The sequence below is a fragment of the Neurospora crassa genome, linkage group V (assembly GCF_000182925.2).
Source record: "Neurospora crassa OR74A linkage group V, whole genome shotgun sequence".
NCBI classification, from domain to species: Eukaryota; Fungi; Ascomycota; class Sordariomycetes; order Sordariales; family Sordariaceae; genus Neurospora; species Neurospora crassa.
In genome coordinates, this window is record NC_026505.1 from 2,942,938 (window position 1) to 2,966,019 (window position 23,082).

A 23,082-nucleotide genomic window follows, 5' to 3' on the forward strand; every position below is an offset into this window, starting at 1 on the left:
CCTACCCTACAATCCATCGTAAAGTCAGTCTCCGTTAAATTACTTTTCCAAAGCAGTGGGAAGCCCCTTGCAATGTGGTGTTCCTCATCAACTTCCCGATTCATCTTTGTCATGATGTTTCATGATGTACCCATATCTAAGCCACGGGAAAAAGAAAACCACGTCCAACGTGTTTACAGTTTGCTGTGAAGATGGTGGTGCATTCTAGACCCCTGTCTTTCTCATAACCCGAAAGGCCATGTCTCATCAAACTCAAGCGGCCCAGGAGGTTGATGAACCTCCAACGCACCCACCTCTTCAGTCTCATCAAAGTAAGCAATGCCATCAAGCTGCTCAGGCAATACAGCAAACGAGTAATGTGACTGTCGCTCCGTCGCGGGAGCATAGATGACCCCAATGAACCTCTCCAGTCTTTTCTCCACCAAAGCTTCCCTCAACGCCTTGTCGCAGTGCTTTGTCCTCAGGTCTAGCACAAAGTTTTTGATACCGGTATCATGCATCAGCCTCTCATAACTGTTGGGCAAGGCTGGTTTGACATGCATAACACTCATGTCTCCATCCCAACGTTTGGCGGCGGCAACCTTACCCGTGTATCCCAGGCAGCCGATGGCCAAAGCCTTCTTACCATAAGCCTCCTTGCACAGCTGTCCCACGTTGAGTTCATCCGCGGACCAGCTCATACTCGTAGCGCGGGCATCTCCAATGTGGCTGTTGTGCGCCCACACAATTGCCTTTGAGTGGGAGCCGCGATGGTCGAGGATGCGCTGGAGGGTTTCGAACATGTGTGTATCGCGGAGATTCCAGGATTCATCGCGTGCGTAATACATGGCTCTATAGTAGTGTTCGGCATCTGGTGAGTGTCAAGTCAGTAACAGATCTGATAACCCGCAACCGCAAGAAGAACTGACCTTTTACCAATCTCGCATTCTGTTCTCCTCCGTGAAATTCCTCTCCATCCCACTTTGCCCGTTCGTACTCGAGCCGTTTACTTAGCAAATTCTGCAGCACCTGGACCACATCTTCCTCATAACCTTTGAAACCCTTTCCCCCGGATACCAGCGTCTCCAGTCCGTATTCGTGCGGATCTTCAGACCAGTCAAGCAGCCTAGAGTAGCACCGTTTTGCGGTCTCCGCCATGTCCTTGTCCACCTCTTCCAAATAAGCAATGACGGCCCGCATGGATGCGCCCATGCTGTACAGATCCAGCCCGTAGAATCCAGTCGCCTCCTTCTTCATATCTTTCCCTTTGTTCCAACACCTCAGCCACTCGACAAAGTCATGCGTTTCCTTGTTCCGCCACATCCACCGTGGGAACCGCATGAAGCTCGGTTCTCTCCCTGCGCGCCGCGCTTCGGCTTCGGACTCGATCGTTGCTCGTGGGCCCGGCCCTGGGCGCCGACGGACATATCGGTCAATGGACTCGGCGTCAGGCCAATCGGCTTCGCAGGCGACTATATTGTAGCTATGGTGTTCGATCATGTAGCGTGTGAGCGCGGCGCGGAACGCGTAGAACTCGGAAGTGCCGTGAGACGCATCGCCAATTAGCAATACCTTGGCGGAGCTGAAGGAGTCGAAGTATCGAAAAATGTCCTTCTTGGGGTCGTCTAGGGCTTCGGAGAGCGAGGGAAAAGGATGGACATGTCTTCGGAGAAGCTCAAGTGGTGATGCGGGAGGCTGAGGTGTCGACTGTCTGGAGAAGTGCATGGGAGTATGGCTCCGGCTGAGGCTCTCGACTCCGTCCAGGTGTAAGTGCGCGGCGGCGCTGTCAGTGATTGAGGACATCCTGTCCCTGAATTTGTGCATTCTTTGTGGTAAGTGGTTGCCTTGATGTCTAGGTGAAGAAGGGATGTGATGAAAAGATACTTGGTGGTATAAAGGGAACACTGCTCGGGAGCATCTTCGAGCACGTAGAGGCGGCGAAAGGGAGATTCTCTCGAGATTCATTTCATTTACCTTCAAGCAGGGGCAAAACTGCCTACCTAACTAATTACGGACGAGAAGGGATCCCCTAATGTTAATCCCAGGATACCCAGTCCATGGCGAAAACCACCGCGGGGGAAGTTCTCATGACTTGGGACGATGAGAAGCAAATGAACGTTGTGACGACAATATGACGCTCATTGATCACATACGCATGTGAGTAAGCCATAGGTTGCCCGCGAGGGAGGCGTTCGAATCCATTGAATCTGAAGACTTTGACATAATGGTGCGGAGATGTTCGAAAAGGTTAGGGCGCCTAGGCTACGATGAAGCAATGGACCGTATGCGAAGGGGGATGGATGGGGTCTCACGAACTCTTCCCGCGAGCCTCTTTGGCTTACAACGGTATTTCGTGACATGTACTGTAAGAGTTGTTACCGACTATTCTTAAATGCTTGATTTCACAACCGTTTGAAATAGGACATAGATGAGCTGCTTGGCCAATGTTTCACAGCTCTTGAATAATTTGAATACTTTTGGACGTTTGGGAATCCGGACGCTTCGTGGCCGGGACAGTCAATTGACGGTGATTGCAATGCATGACCAAATCGACCGTACGTCGTGAGCTACTTATCGAAGTGTCCCAGTACTTACGTACTGTACAGATGTGAGAGAGAGAAGGGGGGGGGGGGGGGGGGGGGGGGGGCCTTGAGAAGGAAAAGCATGAAATCGGGACGTACTTACTGGTGGCACAGGGGCAGGAAGGAGAAGGGAAGGAATGGAACGGAACGGGCAAGATTTTCATGGGACCTTCCTCCAGAGTCTCGGGTACGGTCCCTGCCCGAGCTTCCTTCCCGTCACCAGCAAGGTTCTCACGTACGCCTAAGCCTGCAGCAATGAGTCTAGACTTGCTTGCATGCCACCATGTTATTTCCTAACTTGGCAATGTCAACCCGAGGAAGATCGAAAATAGCGTAAAGTCAACTCATACCTTTTGATTCACAAAAGCGACCAACACAGACGACCAGCTGCAGTTGTTCTTTCCGTTGTTCATGCAGTCACTGCTGTGTGCATATGACATCATGGATCCTTATCAGTTGCCGGCCATACGCTGATAAGACCTCCCCAGTTCTCACACGGGTTGGAGGAGCATCGACGACAAGACATTTTCAACACAATCTCAATCACCCTACTGAATTCGAACCTCTCGTCCTTTACAAATTTCAGTCATGAAGTTGGCGTTTGGTCTTGTTATCTTTGGCCAGCTCGCCAGGTTGGCTTATGCTGCGAGCTTGGTCCGCCTCCCAAATCAACATGTTTTGGCTGGTGAGCTCGACAATGGAGACCAGCAAGCAGCCAAACTTCCGCATGAAGTCAGAAAGGCGTAAGTGATTCAGTTAATTTAACCTTGTCTTGAATGTAAGCTGTTCAGTCTTGACCCCGTCTGACTCGTACCTTGCAGATTGAAGAAAGCAGAGATCATTCCAACTGGTGAGTCGGATCATCGTTGAGAAAACCGGAGTGACCTCGCAGTTGACGATCGCCAATACAGTCATGGATGACTTCGTTCCTACCTTGGACTTAAAAGTCAAATGGTCCCATGGTATCAAAGCGTCTTTGGGTAATACTCTCAAGCCAAAAGACCTTCAGGATCCCCCCTCCATTCGTCTCAAGGACTTGGTGGCGTCTACAGCATGCCTTCGTCACTCTAGCACAAGTCTCGTGATTGTCATTACCGATCCCGATGCCCCGTCCCGCGATGACCCCAAATGGTCTGAGTTCTGCCACTGGATTGCTGTTGGACCGCTCGTAACGGCCGATTGTCCCATCAGCGACGAACAAACCCAAATCCATGGATGTTGTTCGTCCGATTCACTCGGTACCTTGGAGGATATCGTGTCTTATACACCCCCGGCTCCGCCCGAAAAGACCGGAAAGCACAGATATGTCATCTTGGCCCTCGCGCCGGTCAATGGAACGAGCGAGAAGCTGCATTTGTCGAAACCCAAGGAGAGAAAGCGCTGGGGATACGACAAAGCGGTGCACGGCAAGACGCATGGTGTAAGAGAATGGGCAGTTGAGAATGGACTGGTACCCTTTGGTAAGTCGTGGACACAAACGGAAAGGTCCATGGACTTTCTCGGGCTAACATTGAGTTACACAGCGGCGAACTTCATCTATGCGCAAAATAAGAAACAGTGATATCGAAAAACACTAGTTCAGTGATGTGAGTGTTCTGGGCTTTGTGGACATGCAAATCATGTTGATGGGCGTGAAAGAAGACAAAAAAATGAGCAACAAAGGCGACTGTTAGAGATACAAACACTCCCATAGAACCCGTGCTTACTTAAATAAAGCGTCAAAAACCCCGGCCGGTTCCAGATACACAGTATCATCGCCGCAATTTTACGGACACGAACTTTAACGATGAAGAAATAAAGACCTGGGCGGTTACAGAAAGTCAGGGTACCCGGGGGTCCCGGGCGATTGTGAAATGTTCACAGGTTCGAAGTAGTAAACAAGTGACATTCCATTTCCTTACCCAAGTGATGTCTCTTCCTGCAACGACTTTAAAACGCAAGACCCAAAAGTGTACTCGGGTAGCTAGAATGCCATGCACCTGTATCGATGTGCTGGAAGAACGAAGACGTGGAAATTCAGGAAGTTGTCCCCAAAATGTGGAGGAAAAAAAGAAAAAAAAGGAAAAAAAAAAAACCTATCTTCAAGCCACGGAAAGGATGCGTAGGCTCGACCCACCGCTTCTACAATGAGACGCTAAGTCAGACAGATGCGTTGATCGTCGCTTGCCCAATACGAAACACTCTGAAACTATTCGCAGCTAAGTGTACCTCTAGGATTGGCTACAAACACCGATACCTCTCTGTCATCAGATCGGAACATCAGAACTAACCTTTAAGTAAGTAAGCAATTCCGACCAGTTATGAGTCGACCACACATCGGGTGTTCTTGTGCTTCTTTTTTTTCCTTATTCTTGGTAGTTTGCGCGCTTCTGCTTTTTGCGGTAATCTATCCTACTTACGCATCTATTGTGAGATATGATGACTCGTTTACAAGCTTACCCAGGTCTGCTACACTGCCATAAACCATTCAGTGTTGATTTCTTCCCAGCTTCCTCCCAGTATCAATATGATGTCAAAAACATCAGCAATTTTGCCCTGTATGTGCCTCCTCATACCTTTGGGTGTAGCATACCTAGCTTTCGAAACCATACCAAAAGCTTCTCTGGCTCCATGAGCGCTCACATTCGCCGTCTAACCGACTCTCATGACCGCAAATATATGAACCCGACGGCGGGGCCATCAAAGCACGACATCTTATGCACCATCATTCTCATCCAGAACACAGACCAAAGTGTTCGTCACGAATCATGCGTCTCATTAAACAGCACGGTGAGCTTGCTCCTGAGCCCGGCTACGTGTACCGTTTTGACTCCACCATCCCCCATAAACGATATTACTTCGTCAGCAAACTAGGTCACGGACTCCAAAGTCATGCTCAGCTCGTCCAAGACAGAGAGACAAGCCTAAAGGTGGTTCAGAAAGTGGACAGGAAACTATGTCCCTCCGCTCTCGACCATGACGAGCCAGCCGAGATTAGCGTCCTACGCCGCCTCACCAGTTCCCACCGTCTCGCCAACTACCAGCCAAGATGGATCACCCTTCTTCATTACGAACAAGTCGTTGCTTACCAGAAGACCGAGAAGTCCGGTAGGCATTTGAGCTACCAAGTGAGTTACTGGAAGTTCTGTAATGGTGGAAACCTCTATGGCCTGGTGAACCCTTACATCATGGAACAACGGCCGTGGCTAGCACGTAGCCAAAACGGTACGGCCCCTCAAGCTCCGTTGCCTAAGCTTCCCATCTCACTAGTTGCGCGTGCTATCCGTCACATATGCGAGACATTGGAGGTCATGTATCAAGGAGGCGACGAAGCCGTCTACCACTGCGACCTGCACGCCAGCAATATATTTCTTCACTGGACCAAGGAAGACCCTCTCCCAAAGTTTTACATAGGGGACTTTGGTATGGCTCGAACCGCAAGCCAGTCACTCCTGGACTCGAGGAAATTTCACCCTAGAAACGGGATACCATTCGATAAGCAGCCGCAGGGAACCAAGCCACCGGGTCTTGCCCCTGAAGGTTCCCGCCGTCGATGGGATCTCATCATGGACCATGACTGTAATTTGACCAAGATGTTTTGGTCCATGAGCAGAAGCGCAACCAGAGATATCGGCTATGGCAGTGTTCGACTACCAGTTCCGCGACCTCAAGCGCACCGGAGAGATCTGGTCAAGCAGATCGCGCAGCAGAAGAACCATCCGACAACGTCGAGGCATAGACACAAAGCAAACCCCGTGTCCGCCAGCCCCGAAACATGTAATGGACCATCTCGGTCCTGGGGCTATGGCCCAAATTCTTCATGTCAGCAGGACATAAAGGACACCCACGCCCGACTCTTGCTCGAGCTCATTAGAAACCTCGGTTTCCTGAACGAAAATGACCAATTACACTCTGTACTTCAGCCTGACCTGCGTCCACCATCCCTGGGTCGTATTATCGAAGTCGCAGGGATTTTGGAGAAGGAGGCTCTACAACGGGAGCAACATACACGTGCGTTCAAGGAGTTTGTCAGGGAAAGGAAAGAAAAGGCGCTGTTTCAGGAATTTGAGAGTATTCCGTTTGTGTTTACACGTGACGGGGCGGAGGCGAAGGCGATCTTGAGGAAGGCGTTGAAGCGTCCAAAGAGGAATCCTTTTGAGGTCTACCGTGGGAAGTTGGATGAACCGGAGAGTCTTGAGGAGGTTTGGGGGAGGGAACATGTGGCTGGGCCGTGGAGGGTTGTGCAAGTTAGGGTGTAGGATGAGAAGAAGGACGAGGTTCAAGTGGCTCAGCTAGGAAGGAAGGGAAAAAGAAGTGGTGTCTTCAGCTGTCGAAGTGATTTAAGTGTATTTCAAGTTGCTCTGGTGCTCCGCTCAACCTAATCTGTAATCCAAGACAACCTTGAGGCGGTCCAGTAAGGTGGTGTTTGGTGATAGTAATGGCCTTCTTGTACGTTGGATGCCGGATTGGACATGCCAGGAAGTCAGGAACCTGGAGGTGACGGCCTTTTCTCTCTTTTGGGTGCCTACCATTCCACGTAGACCGAAGGTGTCCATAACCCCTCAATAATGGTAAACCTAGTGTATCCGTGTCGGTCGCTCGTTTCCACATATGCTGTATAGTGACTTTGATCGTGGTACTTGTTCTTACTCTCCAGATCCTCAAGGCTTCAGAGCGTACATCCGTACCGGCAGGAGCTTCATGGTCCTCGTCTGGGGGAAGCCCTTCTGGAACTCGGCCTTGACAACCTTCAAACCAGCCTTTTGGAAGACTTTCTGGAATGTCGCCTCGCCTCTGTTTGTCATTACCGCATTTCGTTAGTCTCACCCACCAAATCTCAAACAACCCATTTCCATCACCACGGAGTTCATGGGCAAAAAAGACTCACCTCGTAACACTACTATCCTCCTTGTCAAACTCATCATTCCCCAACACCGTCGTGTTCTCCTTGATCACAATCAACCCATCCTCAGCCAGTGCGCTCTTGCACCTTTGCAAATACGCCACCAGCTGCTCATCCGTCAAATGTCCCACGCACCACTGCGTCCACACCAAATCATACTTATTCTCCCCCTCCCCGACCTCAGGCACCCACTCCTCCAACCCCATCACGTACACCTTCCCCACCCCCTTTTTTCCCTGCAACTTGGCCGTAAACTTGGCAATTGGCTCAACCACATCCACCTTCCCAGGTCCTTTCCCTCCCTCGTTCTCATCCACCACCAACAAATCAGTCAACAAGCCCTCCGTGATCCTTCCCACGCCTGCCCCGCCCTCTAGGATGCGCTTGCACCTGCGCAAGCCTGGCTTAGAACCAATGCCGAACTTGGCTAGGAAATTGCGAGAGCCCTGCAGGTCGATCTTGGACGTGTTGGCGAAGCCGGCGAAGGTCGGGATCCCGCCTAGCATGCCGTTCTCGTCGGCGCTGACGGATTCCCAGTAAGCGAGACCGTGCTCTTTGGAGATGGAGGCGTCGGCGGGGGTGGAGCCGGAAAGCTGGGTGAAGACATTGTTCGGGTCTGACATTGTGGATGAAATTTAGTTTGCTAGGACCGATGGGGTGCTTGATGTTCTTGGAGTATTGCGGCTTGATGAGGTTCGAAGTCCGGGTTTCTTTTGCAATGGATGATGAGACTCTTGGCGGGTTTCTCTTGGCGGTAGCCGTTCTCTCGAAAGGGAAGAAAGAAACCAAATTTTTAAGAGTTTGAACAAAAAAAACGGGGATAATGTGATGAGCGGTTGAAAATGATTCGTTCGTTTATCAAGTTGTGAGGTTTCAGATCTCGAGTTTGTTTGGTTGTACTTGTACTGTTTCAGGCCCGGTTTATTCTGCCATTCGTGAATTTTGTGCAATCCCGCGTCACGTGGGTCCCTTGGGAAGAAATAATTCATTGAGGTTGTTTAGCGGTGACGAACCATCAGAGTCTCCCCAGTTTTTATGGTTCTATTTACATGGCCACATCATAATCCCCTGTTCTGCCAAAAATCCTCGACGGCTGATAGCAAAAAACAACAGAAATATTGAAATGCAGCTTCACGTTGGACAGCTCAACCCTAACCCTTGCTCCTACCGTGTACTGTGGGAATCTGAAGGAGTTGTGTGTGATATACTTGGTAGAAGGTGTGATCCAAGGATCGGCAATGTTTTGCTTTTTTCTAATTTTTTTCTCAAATTTTTTTTCTTTCTTTTTCGCATCTTGAGATTTTGAGAAATTGATATATGGACGGCAACAAAAAGCAACATATGTCACAGTTACGGTCACGTACGTGGTATCTGTTTTCTCCGTACGAGGGACAGGAAGCGTGCGTTTGCGTTTATTTTATGATTTCTAAACTCGCCAAGACGTAACATGGTAGAATTAGATTGAAGTGAGGGAAAAGTCTATACCCATTCGCACGATCTCATTTCAGCATGTGTACACCAGCTAACATGATATCTTTCGAAACATTCTGTTAAAACTTAGAAATCTAGCCATGCAAATGGTGCTACAGTCTATGTAACCTTTTCCCATCCTGCCAGACAACCCAAAAAGAAAAACCTAGACGCCATGCAATGCTGTTTAGGTGTGCCCATGCTTCGTCGACCCCAACATGCCTCTTAATTTTGCTACCTGTTGCGGTTGACGGAGAACCGCCTGACCATAACCTCACGAATCGTAAACTTCTTGAGCGCAGCCGCAATACCACCCTTCTTCATTTCCTCATCAAACACTGGAGGGGGCGGCACGTCGACATAGACGAGTACCAAGCTCTTGAGCACATGGGACAACACACGGTTGACGCCCATCAACCAAGACCAGGTTTTCTTGGACTCCTCGTGCTCGAACTCGCTCCAGCGAGGATCGGAGAATGACGGTACTACCATGATACCGAACTCAGAGTGATCAAAAACCGGGCCGCGTTGGTAGATGATCCAATCGACGCCAAACTTGATACCGTGACGGGGGACCCAGCCAAGAGAGCGGAAATGGTGATAGACGGCATACTGGACAAGGAAGGGATCCTCAGGGCTCAGGTTATCGACGGATCGAGGAGGGAAGTAAGAGTTGGCACGAAGCTTGATGAGAAGCTGTTCGTTTGAGATGGGAGCCTCGGTAACTGGGTCGACAACGCGGAGAGCGCCGAGGCCAAAGGTCAAGAAAAAGGCCTCTTCAGGAGCCAGTTGGAAGTGCTCCTTGTCAACCAACTCTTGAGAGATTACGGTAGGTTCGACATTGAGGATGACAGGTTTTTCGACGGCGGAGACAAAAGAGGAGAAGACTTCAACGTCAGAAGACCCGTTGTTGTTCTTGACTTCAGAGGCTGCATCGGTGTGCTGGAAGGTGGTAGACTCGACGGTGGAAGAGAAGCGAACACTCTTCCTCCTTTCAGGAGTGGCGGGGACGTTTTCCTGTGTTGGCTGGCTGTCGGGCAGTCCGTCTGTATGAGGAGGGGACGAGGAAGAGGTGCTATCATTGGCTTCGGTGGCGCTGGTCTCGGGTTCGTCGTTGGTCAAGGCACTTGCCTCCAACTGGTCCTCTGTAGAAGACTCATCTTCATCAACACCGGCATCCTCGCTCAAGACGGATACGACTGATAGTGCAACAAGATCGACCAGAGAGTTAGGGAGAGCCAACAACTCGATGGGACCAACAGGCGCCTTGAGTTCTTTGCGCACATTCTCTTCGGTGGGTGCCGGCTCAGGTTGCGATAGCGCGAGTTCCTCGCCACGGACAAGGGCATAGGAGTTTGGCAGCGCAAGCAGCTCCAGGGGGCCAACCGGTGGCTTCGGCTCGACATGTCCATGTGCTACTGTCTTGGGAACAAACTCGTTCGTAGGCGCAGCCCGTGATAGCGGGATGGTTGATGTGGCAGAAAGGACATGATCAGGAAGAGAGGAAAGGAGAACTTCAGGCTCGGGCTCAATCTCGGCGGCAGGAGGCTCTGGGATAGCAGCATTTACAGTTTCACTGTTCAGCTTGGCTTCCTCGTGCTTTTGCTTCTCGATGGCCTCCAGCTCAGCCTTTGCTCTTTCCCATTTAACCTGCCGGCGTTCTTCACGGCGCGACGCGGTGCGTTCTTCGCTAACCGTTGTACCGTCAAGGCCGCGGCGGCTAAGCTCCCTCTTGAACCAGTTGGGTTCACTACGACTCAAGCTTCCTTTTCCATAGAAGCCCTGTTCCCACAGAGCGCGGATAGACTTAGGATCCTTCACGTGTACGGAGCGAGTATCGGGATCCCAGATTCCCTCATGTATCACTGACGGTTCGGCGGGCGGAGGCAATAGCACTTGTCTCAACCACGCGACAGCAAGGTGAAAGAGAGAAAGGGGGTTGCTGGGGTAGAAGGTGGGCAGCGGGAAAGTACGGATTGGCGCAGGGAGCTTGTAGATCTGATGGTAGGGAACTCTGGGGGGTCGAGGCGGCGCAGATGTTGCCGCGGGGTTAGTGCTCGCAGGAGCCTCCTCCCCAGATTTACTCGGTGATTCGCTAGGTTGCGCCATTGTAGCAATGGTCATATTTTCAGCCATTGTGTCTGTTCATATCGGCCTGATGAGGAAGGATGTCAGCAATGTCAACCGAAGACAAGTTTTCATGGCGCATCCAAGAGAGATCCCCATTGTGATGTTGCTCAGATACCGTTGTAGTCTAATACAGAGGCTAACACAGAACGATCCACTGAAGGATATATTGCTCTAAGCACAAAAGGAGTCATCACCGCAACTTGGGGGTGTCCAAGGGCAAAGCCGATTGGACAGTGGTAACTCTCTGGGGACATGCGCGCCGAGGGAATGATGAAGTCGTGACTTACACTTTGGAGCGATATTGAACCCAGAATGTGGGCGACAAGATGGGGATTTGAAGGCGCCTGGCCATTCAGCAGTGACAATAATGTTCACTGTTCGACAAGATCCAGTTGTTGAGCATTCAAATAACGAATGCTTGTACCCAGAGTTCAGTTCATGATCCAGTCATGCTGTTCCTCCAATTGGGCTTGGGTGATGTCGTTGTGCTGAAAATTATTGAAAGCCCAGGAACAGAAAAAAAAAGATTTGGGTCCCGAATTTTATCGACCGGAGCAAAAGAATTCCATACGCCGAGCCCCACGTCTCCCCCAGGGCTTGATAAAGTGGGGCTGATTGTCGTTTGCGCGGAACTTTGCGATAAGCATCAAGCTTGGCTGACATAAGCTGCCCCTGAGATTCACACTACGGTACTTGACCGGGGCAGGCAGTTCAGGGACTCGCGCCGAATCATGATGCCTGCCAGGCACCGTGCCGTTGTCGCGTAGATCGCGACCATCCAGTCGTTTGGGTACACTAGTGTAGAACAGCGGCCGTTGCCGGACGAGCCGACAAGCGTCACTTTTCCCTTGTTTTCTTCAGATCCATGACAAGTCAACATCCATAACTGTCAAGTCGACTGGGGGAACCCAGGCTCACACTCTCAAGTTGAGCTGGGGGCTTCCGCTCCCGCTGTCATCCATCGTGATCTTACCATAGACCGCGCATTCCTACCGCGCGCAAACATGTCGTCCAATTTTCAGTTCAACATCCGATGATTCCGGTCCTCCAGAACGATCTTCTGCGAGACCTCCTTTTTTTTTTTTCTGTGACGATCAGCAGTTTGGCGGGATAGCTCATGCGATTCCATACCATCTCCACCCTGGTACTGTAGTTAGGTAGTTGTTTCCTGAGGCAAATCCCGATAATAGATAGCTTCAGTTCCTATTCAGGTTTTGTTTGCTGGATGGATGGATGTATGCATACTTATCCACCTCTCCTCTGTCTGGCTGGCAACTGTACCCTGTGCTACCAAGCTCAACCTACCTCCAAGCTGACCTAAGCTCTAACCTCATCCTAGCCACCCGATATCCCAAAAGAATTTCTCTCCTTTCACACTTCCCTGCATCCGGCCCGTTCCTAAATCTGCCTGCTTGTTCTTGCGCCGCCGCGCTACGTCGGTCCTTTTTCCCTTCGGATCACTGTCCTTTCTTCTCTTCAATCAGGTTCGCATAGACAGACGGAGTGCTATGTTCCAATGTCTATAAACATTGTCCAAGGCGCGGCCTTGGTTTGTCTTGGCTGGAGCTGTACTGTCTTTCTCCTCCAACTTGTCGGCATCACCAAGCTGTAAGTGAATGAACCACAACGTATGCGCGCGCGGCCGTTGCAGCTGTCGCAAATCTCTACATGGGTCTCTAACTATGAATATGCACATCTGACAGTTACCGCAACCACACCACACCTCTCCCTCCTCCCGCATCGCCTTCATTGCCCGAGAATGAAGTCCCCCACGTTACCGTTGTCCGCCCTGTCAAGGGCGTAGAGGTTGGCCTGTACGAATGCCTCGCCTCGACCTTCCGGCTCGCCTACCCCAAGTCCAAGCTCTCGATCCGTCTCTGCGTCGATTCCAAGAGCGACCCAGCCTACCCCGTCCTCTGCCAGCTCGTTGTCGATTTCCCCAATTTCGACGCGCAGGTCCTCGTTGAGGAAGAAGACCCAATCCTCCACGGTAGTGCCGGCCACGTCAACAACCTGGGCCCAAACCCCAAAATCCGCAACATCAGCCGTGCATACCGCGAGGCAAAGGGCGACGTTATCTGGATCGTGGACTGCAATGTTTGGGTGGCCAAGAACGCAGCAGGGAGGATGGTTGACAAGCTCTTTGGCTTCCAACCCAACAGCGGCGGCGGCGTTGACAGAACGACCCCCTACAAATTCGTCCATCAGCTCCCCCTCGTGGTAGACCTAGACAACAGCTCCTCCGGTGCCAGCGCCGTCAACAAATCATCCTCGACCGAAGGACAATCCCTCCTCCCTTCCACCGTTCCCAAAGACAATCAGAACCGAAACCAAGGCCTCCTAGCCCACGGCGGCCGCCTCGAGGAAATGTTCATGTCCACCACCCACGCCAAGTTCTACGGCGCCATCAACGCCGTCGGCGTAGCCCCTTGCATTGTCGGCAAGTCCAACATGTTCCGCAAGTCGCATCTCGACGCCTTCACCACCGTCTCCTCCAACCCTCTTCTCCACTCTTCGGACTCGACCCGCGGCACCGGTATCGATTTCTTTTCCTCGTACATTTGTGAAGACCACCTGATCGGCGATCTAATCTGGCGCTCCTCCTTCCCCGGCTCGGTAGGGTACAAAAACCACGGCCTCGTCTTTGGCGAAGTGGCCGTCCAACCCATGGCAGGCATGTCCGTCGCCGCGTACATTGCGAGGCGCGTGCGGTGGCTGCGCGTGAGAAAGTGGACGGTTTTGGCTGCAACGCTGGTGGAGCCGGGCGTGGAGAGTCTGGTGTGTTGTGCGTATTTTGCTTTTGCGGTGACTACGCTGCCGTGGTTCAACAGCACGTTTGGCGTGCCACAGACGTGGAGCGCCATGGCTACCTTGTGGTTTGGGGCCGTGACGATCTGGATGTCGATTGATAGGTGGTTGACCAGCAAGCTGTTCCGGTTGCATAGTTTGGATGTGGATGAGAATACACCCTTCTTCGCCAGGGGCACGGCAAGGACAGGGGGAACAACACAGAGACCATTTAGGGAGTGGATTGCCGCGTGGTTAGGAAGAGAGTTTCTGGCACTGCCTATTTGGACCACGGCCGTATTGCTGGGCACAACGGTCAAGTGGAGGGGAAGACAGTTCAAGGTTCGGATGGATATGAGCGTGGTGGAGGTGGATGATAGGAAGAGCCGGGCTGATGTTATCGGCGGGAGCAAGCCCAGACCGAGGATGGCTGGCTCGCCGGATAGTAAAGACCGCGTAGATTAAACGAGTACATACGGTATTTGAGAGACCTTTGGGCGGAAAGAGGAGTAATGAGACTTTATGCCATGATACCTACATAGATAGAAAGATAGACTACCCGTACGAGGACGCTTCGCATACCTTGTCGATGCTGTAATAACAACCTAATCATATCCACTGCATATGAGCAACGAGTATAATTTGACGTGTAGACGTATATACGCGATGTCAAGTCAAGTAAAAGATCATATTTCGATGTAACTTGGCAGAATAGCAGGATAATGGTATGGTCATCATTCAAGTCTGTGCACGAACCATAACCAGGTGCTGATAAATATTCACAGAACAACATTATCCGGATAACGTTTTTTGATGCAGTAGCTTGGGACCAACTTCGCTTCGCAGTATTCTATTTACTGATTCTGTAAGCCTCAGACTATCGCAAATTGTCCCTCAAATTATTTTGGTATGTAAGCCGGATCAATTTTTCTTCGAAAACTCCGCAAATCAGGCCAACGAAACAGGCGCCTCCGCACAAGCCAAAAAGGGCATGCGCAAACGGACCCAATTCCCACAACTCAACCGCGACACTGTGCTCAGAAATATGAGTAGAACTGACATCCAAGTCAAGGAGCAGAAGACCAAGAGCTGGGGGGTTGCTCCATACGAGTTCAAACCGTCCCCATCCTTTCTGACAAGTGATCGCGACAAACCTGTCGAAGAGAGTCAAAGTTCCCCATCCATTCCTGCTATTCTTGCTGCTAATCAAGTTACCCCTGAGCAGCTTCATTTTTGTCAGGAAGTATAAAAAAACTCCCCGCCCATCTTCAGAGCTCTCATATTTTTCTTTCTCACCTACGTTGATGGCTTGGTTTGTCTCTCCTCTGCTGAAGGGAAATCCATTTGAGATACTACACAGCTTGGCAAGTCTCGTCATCAACCAACCTGGTGGTGTCAACTAACCGTTCCACGGCTTGGGCTCGACTCCCTCCGGGGGCACCGTGGGAACGACCTTATCCTTAACCTCATCCCAGTTGGTGCTCAGCGTCGTGCCATTGCTCTCGAGGAAGCTCTTCATCATGGCACGCTGCTGTTCAGGCGTACTACCCTTGTAAAGAGTTTTGAAAAAGCCATTGATATCCTGGCCATCCTCCTTGTCGTCATCGACAGGCAGGCTGTCCCAGTTTTTAGGGCCCGATTTACTGCTCGTGGGGTAGGCGGGCACCTTTGCGGGAGTAGAGGTCGAAGGAAGAGCTGGCTTGGCAGTTGAGGCAGCAGAAGATGATGTCGCTGTAATAGCAGGCTCTTGATCGTCGGATTCGACAATGCCAATCTTTTCCTCGCCCCAACGACCCCATTTAACACCAGGAGTGGCCTTTTGCAGGACCAGCTCAATCTTGCGTGGCGAAGCGGACCACCTGGAGGCCGAGGGATCAATCTCGCCGGCGAGAACAAGGGTTGAGGTGGCTTGTCTGTCGCCGGGCTTGACGTAGGGTGCGGCTTCACGAGGGATAGGAGAAATTCGAACCTTCGTTCTCTGTTAGTAATGGCAGTTTCTGGTGAACTAATGCAGTGTAGACTTACTTGACGCTTGCCAAATTCGACCTTCAAGTCTTCCTTCTTGACGTCCTTGACAAACAGACTGACAGTGACAGTCTGGTTGGTCTGGTAGAAGTCAATACGCAGCTTCATCTTCTCGTCAGAAACTGATCCAGGGGCAGGAGCCTCCTTTTGAGGGGGCTTTTGCTCTTTGAGCTCATCTTCACTGGCCGACTCGGCCGGCTCGGGGCTCTTAGCTTTCTTCTTTTCGGGCTTGGGCGGGATCTTAGTGACATTAACCTTCCAGCCAGGGTGATCCTTTGGCAAATTCTTGAGCCTTCCAAGAGCCTGGCTTCTCCACGAGAATGCCATATTCCAATCTGTGGAATACGGTCCCTTCTCGGCAGCGGCGAGAGCATTACCATCAGAGGTTTTCGGTTTTGGTTGGTTTTCCTTATCGGCAAGAAATTCGTCGTATGTGACCGTATAATTTCCTTCGGAGTCAACCTTCTTTTCCACACCATCGTCCTCTCTCGCTGGTCGACCTTCGGCGAGCAGCATGCTCCACTTAGCACAGCAGTCTGCATCAGCAAAACGTCCGAGTTGGTAGTAGATGACAGCGCGGCGATACTGGGCTTGGATCATGTGGCTGCGTGATGTGCCAGAGCCACGTTCGGCTGCGGCATGGTAAGCAAGCTCGGCATCGTGTAACGCTGCTTCGAGATTCTTGGCCTTTTGATGTGCCTTGGAGCGAGCTAGGAGCCACGCTGGTGAGTTGGAAGACTCGAGTGCCTTGTCGAGATTTGTGATGGCCGTGGCATGATCACCCTTCGCGAGAGCATCGATGCCCTTCTGAGCGATTGTGGTTGCTGACATTCTGGTTGAGCGTCAAACAACTGATTTTGTAGTGAGATTCTGACGTATGGGCTTGATTGGAAAGTGACTTCTACAAGAAGGTGAGCGTCTCGGGAATCTGTTGTTGGAGAGAATGGATTGCGTTTGGTTTAAAAAGGTGTCGGTTGATGGAAACGGAAAGAACCAGCTACCACTTCTTATATCAAGGGGTACGTAACTGTTAGCGCCTAGCTCCGTTCGGTCATGCATGGTGGGGTTCTTGCTTGATTCTGCCGGCAGGAGGGGGAGGGAATGCGCATGCTTCTTTCACCGCCTTCCTATATTGAATTGAATCCGCTGTTTGCCCTGTAGCGGAACTAGCAAGTGCGCACCTTGATGGCCAGGTTTATATTCGGCAGGACCCAAGCCGACGACCATCTCCAAAAGGAACTGAATTAAACAGATAGCGTTGAGTCTCATAGATTGGAAAAAAAAAAAAAAAAAAAAAAAAAAAAAAAAAAACCGTATAGGTACGAATCCGCTAATCAAAATATGAAGACAACTCTGTATTTCCAGACTGAATCTCTCCCCCATTGGGCCTCCGAGATCCCTCTGTAGTAGGGAAATTCACTGCTATAGGAAGGTCATGAAAATTGTACAGTACAGGTGTTCACCTCCACATTTCTCGGATCCCAATTTCGCGAGACATTACAGTATCTTGACATCAAATCATATGTATTAACATTATGTAGGCCATTCAGTATCATTCCTCCATTCGAACTTTGCAACGTCATCTAGCAATATCTGCATCCGGCTGAGCGTTCAAACGACCTTCTCGTCCGGATACCGTGTGGCAAACAAGCCCAGTGCCTTCAACGGAAAGCTGAACTTGTAGTTCGGGTAAGAAATCATGCAGCTCTTGTTGAAGACACCCTCGATAGCCTCTTGCCGCCACTCTCCGTTAGGCTGCTGACGGTCCATGATCAACTTGATGCCCTTCTTGATCGGGTCGTTATTGGGATATTTGGCCTTGATCAACCCAACAAGGGCCCAGGCGGTCATGACCACTTGGGATCCAGTTGGATGCTCAACGTACTCGCCCGTCTCACATGCCTGCTCTCTGGTTAGCTTCATACAAGATCTAGGATGGTCCAGGCACGAAGAGACTTACCTTGTAGCTCTCAGACCAACCACCGTCCTCCCTCTGCTTGGCGACGAGGAAATCACATCCCTTCTTGGCATATCTGCTGTTCTCATACGTTTCACCAACGCTGGCCAAACTCTCCAAAGCAAACATAGTGGCGTACGTGAAGCAAATGCCCCAATTGCCATACCAACCACCATGAGGCTTCTGATTGCTCTTAATCCACTTGACAGCGCGGGTGATGAAGTTGTCAATCTCGGCTGTGCGATGATTGGGCCAGTGTTTCTTGAAAAGCGAGAGTGTAGTGAGAACGGCCGTGGTGCATTCGGGATATTCATATTCGACCATGATGTTGCCGAACACTTCCGCGGCATTCAAAACCTCCATCCACTGGCCGGCGCGCGGAGTCTCGTAGGATGAGCAGGCGCCAGATGGGTTTTGGTAGGTAAGCATTGTGTCAACGGCGTCAAAAATACGCTGGTCATCAATCAGAGTAGGGAAGCCTGGCGTCTTTTGCAGGATGATGACGGACTTCAACGCTTCAGAGACACAATCGCTGACTGCATACCCTTGGTCCTTGTTGCTAAATGCCCAAGCACCCTTGCGGGGATGGCGATAGCACTTATCCTGATCCTTGACGTTTTCTCGAATCTGCTGGTCCTCCAGGAATTCCAATGACTTGATAAGCATCGGCCTCCAGCGTGGGTCTTCAGTCAGGCCGGCGTCCATGATAGCCTGGATTGCAAAGGCAGTGTCCCAGCATTGCACGCCGTTTGTGCCATTGCAGAGCATACCCTCGGCGTTGACCCAGAGTACCTCATCCAGCCTTTCCACATGCCTTCGTACAGAGTAGGCCCCAGGTCCGTCCCGAACATAACAGCAAACGGTATTCATCGCGGCGTTGACCGGGGCTAGGTCAGAATAATCCGTGTTTTCGTCCTCCATGTCGATGAGCTCCGACGCCCATGCCTCTGCCTTCTCTACCAAGTACTTGGTTCGGAAGACGGGATTCCAGATGTTTACAAGAAGCCAGTTGACGGTGTTGAGGAAGGCGGTTTTTGGGTGGTAGTTGTCGTTGGGATGAATGGTGTTGCGGTTTCCAGCCCAATCAATCTTGTTCCAGTCCTCCACGAACAATTCATTGCGCAACTCCCGAATCAAGTCCGTCTCCTCCGCCTGCCACTTCTTGGACCATAGGTAACTCATAGGCAGGAAGACCTGGCGCATATGAATCCACCATCTCCACGGCGCAATCGGCACCCAGTCGGGGAGAAGCCAAAGCTCGGGCGGGACAGGGTTTACGATGTCCCATTTCATAATGCCCAATACCGTGAGCCAAAATTTGGCCCAGTGTGGCGCGTAAATAGCACCTCCCATCTTATGCATTGTTGCTCGCGCTTTCACCATGACCGGATGGTCTGCCTCCACACCCACAAGGCGCAACGTCGTATAGTTCAGCGTCGTACCCAACATGGTGCTCTCGCCTTCAATGTGTAGCCCCCATCCGCCGTCGACGGGGTTCGCTCGCGCAAACAGGTAGTTCTTGATCTCGGTAGCATAGTACCAAGGGACTGGGTTCTTGGTGACGTAGCGAGCGATGACAACACCGGGGAGGAGGAACATGGGACCGCCGTACTCGCAACCCCAATGGCCCTCGGGGAGCTGGAGCTTTTCGAAGAAAGTAAGGCCGTTTCGTACCGCATCGAGGGGGTTCGTCGCCTTGGGAAGTTCGGGGAGCTCCTGTAAGGTTGGCGAGCAAGATTAGCATGTGACATCGGTATCATAGGAGCTTACGGCTGGATGTTTTACCAGAGGCATTCCCAGGAAGTACTTGTCAGCATATGACTGCGGCCATTCTTTTGCAGCCTCGTCGTCCTCGAGATAGTGCCATGTGTGTCGGCCGCCCTCACTGCTCAAACGCCAACGCGCCTTATCGGTGCTCTCCTGTAGCCGAGGCCGTTTGACATTGTGATTATCGCTGTCGGCGCTGGACCGTTTCTTGGGTGATCCGTTTGAGACCGCCGGGGCTTCAGTGGCCTGCTTCCTGGCCATCATGGACGGGCGAGGCTATTGATGGAGGGATAAGCAAGAATGAAAAAGAAAATTCACAAAGACAAAGATCGACACCAGACCAGAGGATAGGACGGATTGGGAGAGAGATACACTAGGAAGAATTGACGACGTAACAGACATCACAACATTACCCCTGATTTGGCCATGCGCCAATCCAATCGGGAGGGGTCGTGTCGTGTTCCCGTAAAGTTCAGTTGGAGCTTCGACCCAGCATTTGACAGGGCCAATGGCGCCAAGATCTTTGGGGGCCCCGAGGTGTGGGGAGAGCGGAGGGGTCTGGAGATGCAGTGGTGCAGATCGGATGGTGCCGGACCAGGCAGGTTGGTTTGCACTGTGCTGTGTAAGTCGGGTGGGTCCAGCAACGACATTTGATCCCGATTCTACTTACCTTACTTTAGTTACTTAGAGGTACCTACCTCTAAGTACTACAGTACTTATCAGACACTCGCAACCTCCAGCATGGGAAGGCGCACTTTAAAGACAGAGAACATCCGAAGCACCTTCCTGACGATGTTTGTTCTTTCTGAAGTAATTTGGTACTCACTACTATACCACCAATATCACAATTTTTCTTCTCAAACACGTTCTCATTCGAGCTTCCGCTTGTCCACCCACCCAATTGGACTCACTGCAGCTGAAGTTGGTCAAACCTTGGATGCCGTTCGACTTTTACTCTTCGCCCTGCTCTGGCTTACATCAGGTATCCCATCGGTTACAAATACAGGTGCACTATTAGACAACATTGGTTTCTCATCTTACTACTACCGTTTGTTGCAAGCATGTATTTTTGTCCGATACGCAACCAGTACCTGCATCCACCTTCTCAACCCACGGCTACCAACTCCCATGAACGGCCCTCTCGTCCTCTAGAGCAGCTTTCTCCGGTAAGAGCTAGCAGTGCTAGAGTACCTCACAACATCGTGATCGTACCACAGAGCCACTCTAGCGATAATGCCCTCACAAAGATCGAGGCCTTGTTCGAGACCATTGTGGATGCTATCAGTGTCGGAAGTCCCATTACCATACCATATCGGCGGTCGACTAACGCGCAAGTATTCGACCCGACTGCCTCTGCCTCAAATCCAAGGGATGGGCGGCACATGGATTCCGTACGCTTTCCGGGACGCAACCCGCAAGAGCTCCGAAGATTTGGTCAGTCACTCCACCAAGTTGTTGTTGGCCAAGCTTCGCAGCACTGATTATATCAAATACAGAAGCCTTGTTCCGCATCATCGAGATTTCTCACGAAGCACTCCTGTCTGGAACTCTAGTCACAAAGAGGTCCGTAATGATTGAAGGTTGATCCATTTGTAATTTTGTTGCTGACTTCGGCAGGAACATTTACTACCAAAACATGGAATTATTCAGGTCACAGAGCGTGGTGGATGACATGGTGGACAATCTTGCATTCACACTTGGAGTGGGACGTAATGATTTGAATATTGTACGTATTCGGCACTTTTCCAGACAATCTCCTCCATTCATGATGCTCATGGTGTTTCAGGTCGCCACCGCAAAGGGCCTCGTTGCTGGCCAGGTAGAACTCATCATGCGTGGCGGTTCCAAGATCGATTGTGCCGAGTCTTCCGATAGTGTAAGCATTGCTGTCCGCCTAGCAGCTCTCTTAACTGACTATTTCAGGGTGTTTTGTTGCCATCAATTAGCGCAGTTGGGAAGATCGACTTTCAGTCCGTCAAATGGCTGCTGGTCATTGAAAAGGAGGCATGATTTCGTCCACCTGTGATATCCTTAACAAGACTCTTCCACTGACGTGTTTGAGCAGGCCACCTTTCGAACACTCTCCGCTTCGCGCTACTATACAGTCTCTCGAGCAGGAAGTGGTATCTTGGTGACTGTAAGGCTATGTGACCTCTTTTGTAGCAACAACGCTGACAACTACACACAGGGAAAGGGATATCCCGACCTTGCTACACGAAAGTTCCTCGCCGCCATCCACTCGGTTCGACCGCGTTTACTCATGTTTGCCCTGGTCGACTTCGATCCCCATGGGATCTCTGTTCTACGGACTTACCAATATGGCAGCCAACGTCTGGACCACGAGGAGCGCACCAAGGTGTTTGGATTAAGATGGCTCGGAATTCGCAGCAGCGATGTCCTCTTAAACACAGTGATGACGCAAGATTGCTCCGCCAACAGTCAGGGAAGTCAATCGAGCCAAGACCTCTCAAGTCAGGAATCAATAGCTTATTCTGTGGATGGTGAGTGTATCGTCAGGCAGGTACATGACTTCGCTGACTTCTCAAACCACACAGCATTCGAAGATGAACGTCCGGCGAAGAGGCCAAGAAGTCGAAGAACGAAAAGCCATCCAAGCGACTACACAGCGTCACTCAGCGAAAGGGACAGGGAGAAAGCCGTCAGCGTTTTGCGAGACATATGCGGTACGGCGAGACTAGACGCTACAGAGCGGGAGCACAAGCTTGAATTGCAGAGAATGTTGATGCTCAACATCAAGGCGGAGATACAGGCGGTCGACGATTTTGGCGATATTACGAACTGGCTGGATGAACGACTGTTGAAACACAGCATGGATGTGAACTCGCACTGATAGATATTCGGCATAGGTTTTGGGGACATAATCTTTAGACACATGACAAACCAGGGGAAAGCAATCAAGAGATGACGAATGATGTTGCTCATCTGATGCCACCTCACACCCCACCTCCGATGCTGGGAAAGACTCTCCAGATCAGCCGTAAATAATGTTGGCGTAGAGGCAGCTTTCTCGCTCCAAAACATTTGTGGACATAACTTAGATTTCTGAATTGTCCAGGTCATGAAACTGGACTCATTCCGTAGGAGTAAGTACCGAAGGGGAAGTATTTCTTCTCTTTTGAGAAATTCTTGGCCATCAAGTAGAATCATATCACCCTAGCAGAAACCCCGAAACTTTTAGAGTTCGAACTTTGACACAGAGCTCGCTTAGATTGCCCAGGAACTCTTTTTAATTTGCTCCGAGTCGAAGATTTTGAAGCAAACGAAGGAGTCAATACCGTATTTTCAGGAAAAGAGTGTTTGTTATTCATCTGGATGGCTGCAACTAAGTCCAGTCTCTCTCTTGTGTTCCCATAATCTGAAAAATGCTCCAGCAAAAAGTATACAGATCCACCCATGACCCGATACGTTGTCCTACACGACATCGACGTTTTTATGCTTCGTTTCATTGTGATGTTTGACCTCCAGAGTTCGAACTGTCCATG

At 50.9% G+C, this 23,082-nt stretch overlaps 9 protein-coding genes across 9 annotated transcripts; 4 read left to right on the forward strand and 5 right to left on the reverse strand.

Annotated features, from left to right (window-relative positions):
• Positions 1-221: 221 nt before the first annotated feature.
• On the reverse strand, positions 222-1,704 carry NCU01111 (erythromycin esterase; the record flags this gene model as incomplete). The annotated part of the gene is made up of 2 exons (XM_956630.3): positions 222-850; positions 909-1,704. 2 exons carry the CDS (start codon positions 1,702-1,704, stop codon positions 222-224), a joined length of 1,425 nt encoding a protein of 474 aa, XP_961723.3.
• Positions 1,705-3,048: 1,344 nt separating this feature from the next.
• Positions 3,049-4,604, forward strand: NCU01112 (lipid binding protein). Its single transcript, XM_955926.3, has 4 exons — positions 3,049-3,304; positions 3,383-3,411; positions 3,473-4,021; positions 4,085-4,604. Exons 1-4 carry the CDS (start codon positions 3,150-3,152, stop codon positions 4,120-4,122), a joined length of 771 nt encoding a protein of 256 aa, XP_961019.2. The 5' UTR covers positions 3,049-3,149; the 3' UTR covers positions 4,123-4,604.
• Positions 4,605-5,308: 704 nt separating this feature from the next.
• NCU01113 (hypothetical protein) lies at positions 5,309-6,799 on the forward strand (the record flags this gene model as incomplete). Its single annotated transcript, XM_955927.2, has 1 exon — positions 5,309-6,799. One exon carries the CDS (start codon positions 5,309-5,311, stop codon positions 6,797-6,799), a length of 1,491 nt encoding a protein of 496 aa, XP_961020.2.
• On the reverse strand, positions 6,784-8,344 carry NCU01114 (DUF858 domain-containing protein). The gene is made up of 2 exons (XM_955928.2): positions 7,429-8,344; positions 6,784-7,334 (listed from the first exon to the last, which is right to left on the reverse strand). Exons 1-2 carry the CDS (start codon positions 8,064-8,066, stop codon positions 7,202-7,204), a joined length of 771 nt encoding a protein of 256 aa, XP_961021.1. The 5' UTR covers positions 8,067-8,344; the 3' UTR covers positions 6,784-7,201.
• Positions 8,345-8,876: 532 nt separating this feature from the next.
• NCU01115 (tRNA-splicing endonuclease subunit SEN2) lies at positions 8,877-11,582 on the reverse strand. The gene is made up of 2 exons (XM_955929.3): positions 11,331-11,582; positions 8,877-11,068 (listed from the first exon to the last, which is right to left on the reverse strand). Exon 2 carries the CDS (start codon positions 11,047-11,049, stop codon positions 9,148-9,150), a length of 1,902 nt encoding a protein of 633 aa, XP_961022.1. The 5' UTR covers positions 11,050-11,068; positions 11,331-11,582; the 3' UTR covers positions 8,877-9,147.
• Positions 11,583-11,909: 327 nt separating this feature from the next.
• On the forward strand, positions 11,910-14,448 carry NCU01116 (ceramide glucosyltransferase). The gene is made up of 2 exons (XM_955930.2): positions 11,910-12,651; positions 12,747-14,448. Exons 1-2 carry the CDS (start codon positions 12,560-12,562, stop codon positions 14,293-14,295), a joined length of 1,641 nt encoding a protein of 546 aa, XP_961023.1. The 5' UTR covers positions 11,910-12,559; the 3' UTR covers positions 14,296-14,448.
• A 177-nt stretch (positions 14,449-14,625) lies between these two features.
• Positions 14,626-16,842, reverse strand: NCU01118 (hypothetical protein). Its single transcript, XM_955932.3, has 2 exons — positions 15,856-16,842; positions 14,626-15,799 (listed from the first exon to the last, which is right to left on the reverse strand). The coding sequence occupies exons 1-2, from the start codon at positions 16,684-16,686 to the stop codon at positions 15,230-15,232; spliced, it is 1,401 nt and encodes a 466-aa protein (XP_961025.2). The 5' UTR covers positions 16,687-16,842; the 3' UTR covers positions 14,626-15,229.
• A 356-nt stretch (positions 16,843-17,198) lies between these two features.
• On the reverse strand, positions 17,199-20,039 carry NCU01119 (lanosterol synthase). Its single transcript, XM_955933.2, has 3 exons — positions 19,598-20,039; positions 17,816-19,528; positions 17,199-17,757 (listed from the first exon to the last, which is right to left on the reverse strand). Exons 1-3 carry the CDS (start codon positions 19,841-19,843, stop codon positions 17,467-17,469), a joined length of 2,250 nt encoding a protein of 749 aa, XP_961026.2. The 5' UTR covers positions 19,844-20,039; the 3' UTR covers positions 17,199-17,466.
• A 601-nt stretch (positions 20,040-20,640) lies between these two features.
• Positions 20,641-22,482, forward strand: spo11 (spo11 ortholog; the record flags this gene model as incomplete). Its single annotated transcript, XM_955934.3, has 8 exons — positions 20,641-21,013; positions 21,076-21,142; positions 21,197-21,305; positions 21,366-21,455; positions 21,503-21,583; positions 21,645-21,716; positions 21,768-22,080; positions 22,135-22,482. The coding sequence occupies 8 exons, from the start codon at positions 20,641-20,643 to the stop codon at positions 22,428-22,430; spliced, it is 1,401 nt and encodes a 466-aa protein (XP_961027.3). The 3' UTR covers positions 22,431-22,482.
• Between the last annotated feature and the right edge of the window lie 600 nt (positions 22,483-23,082).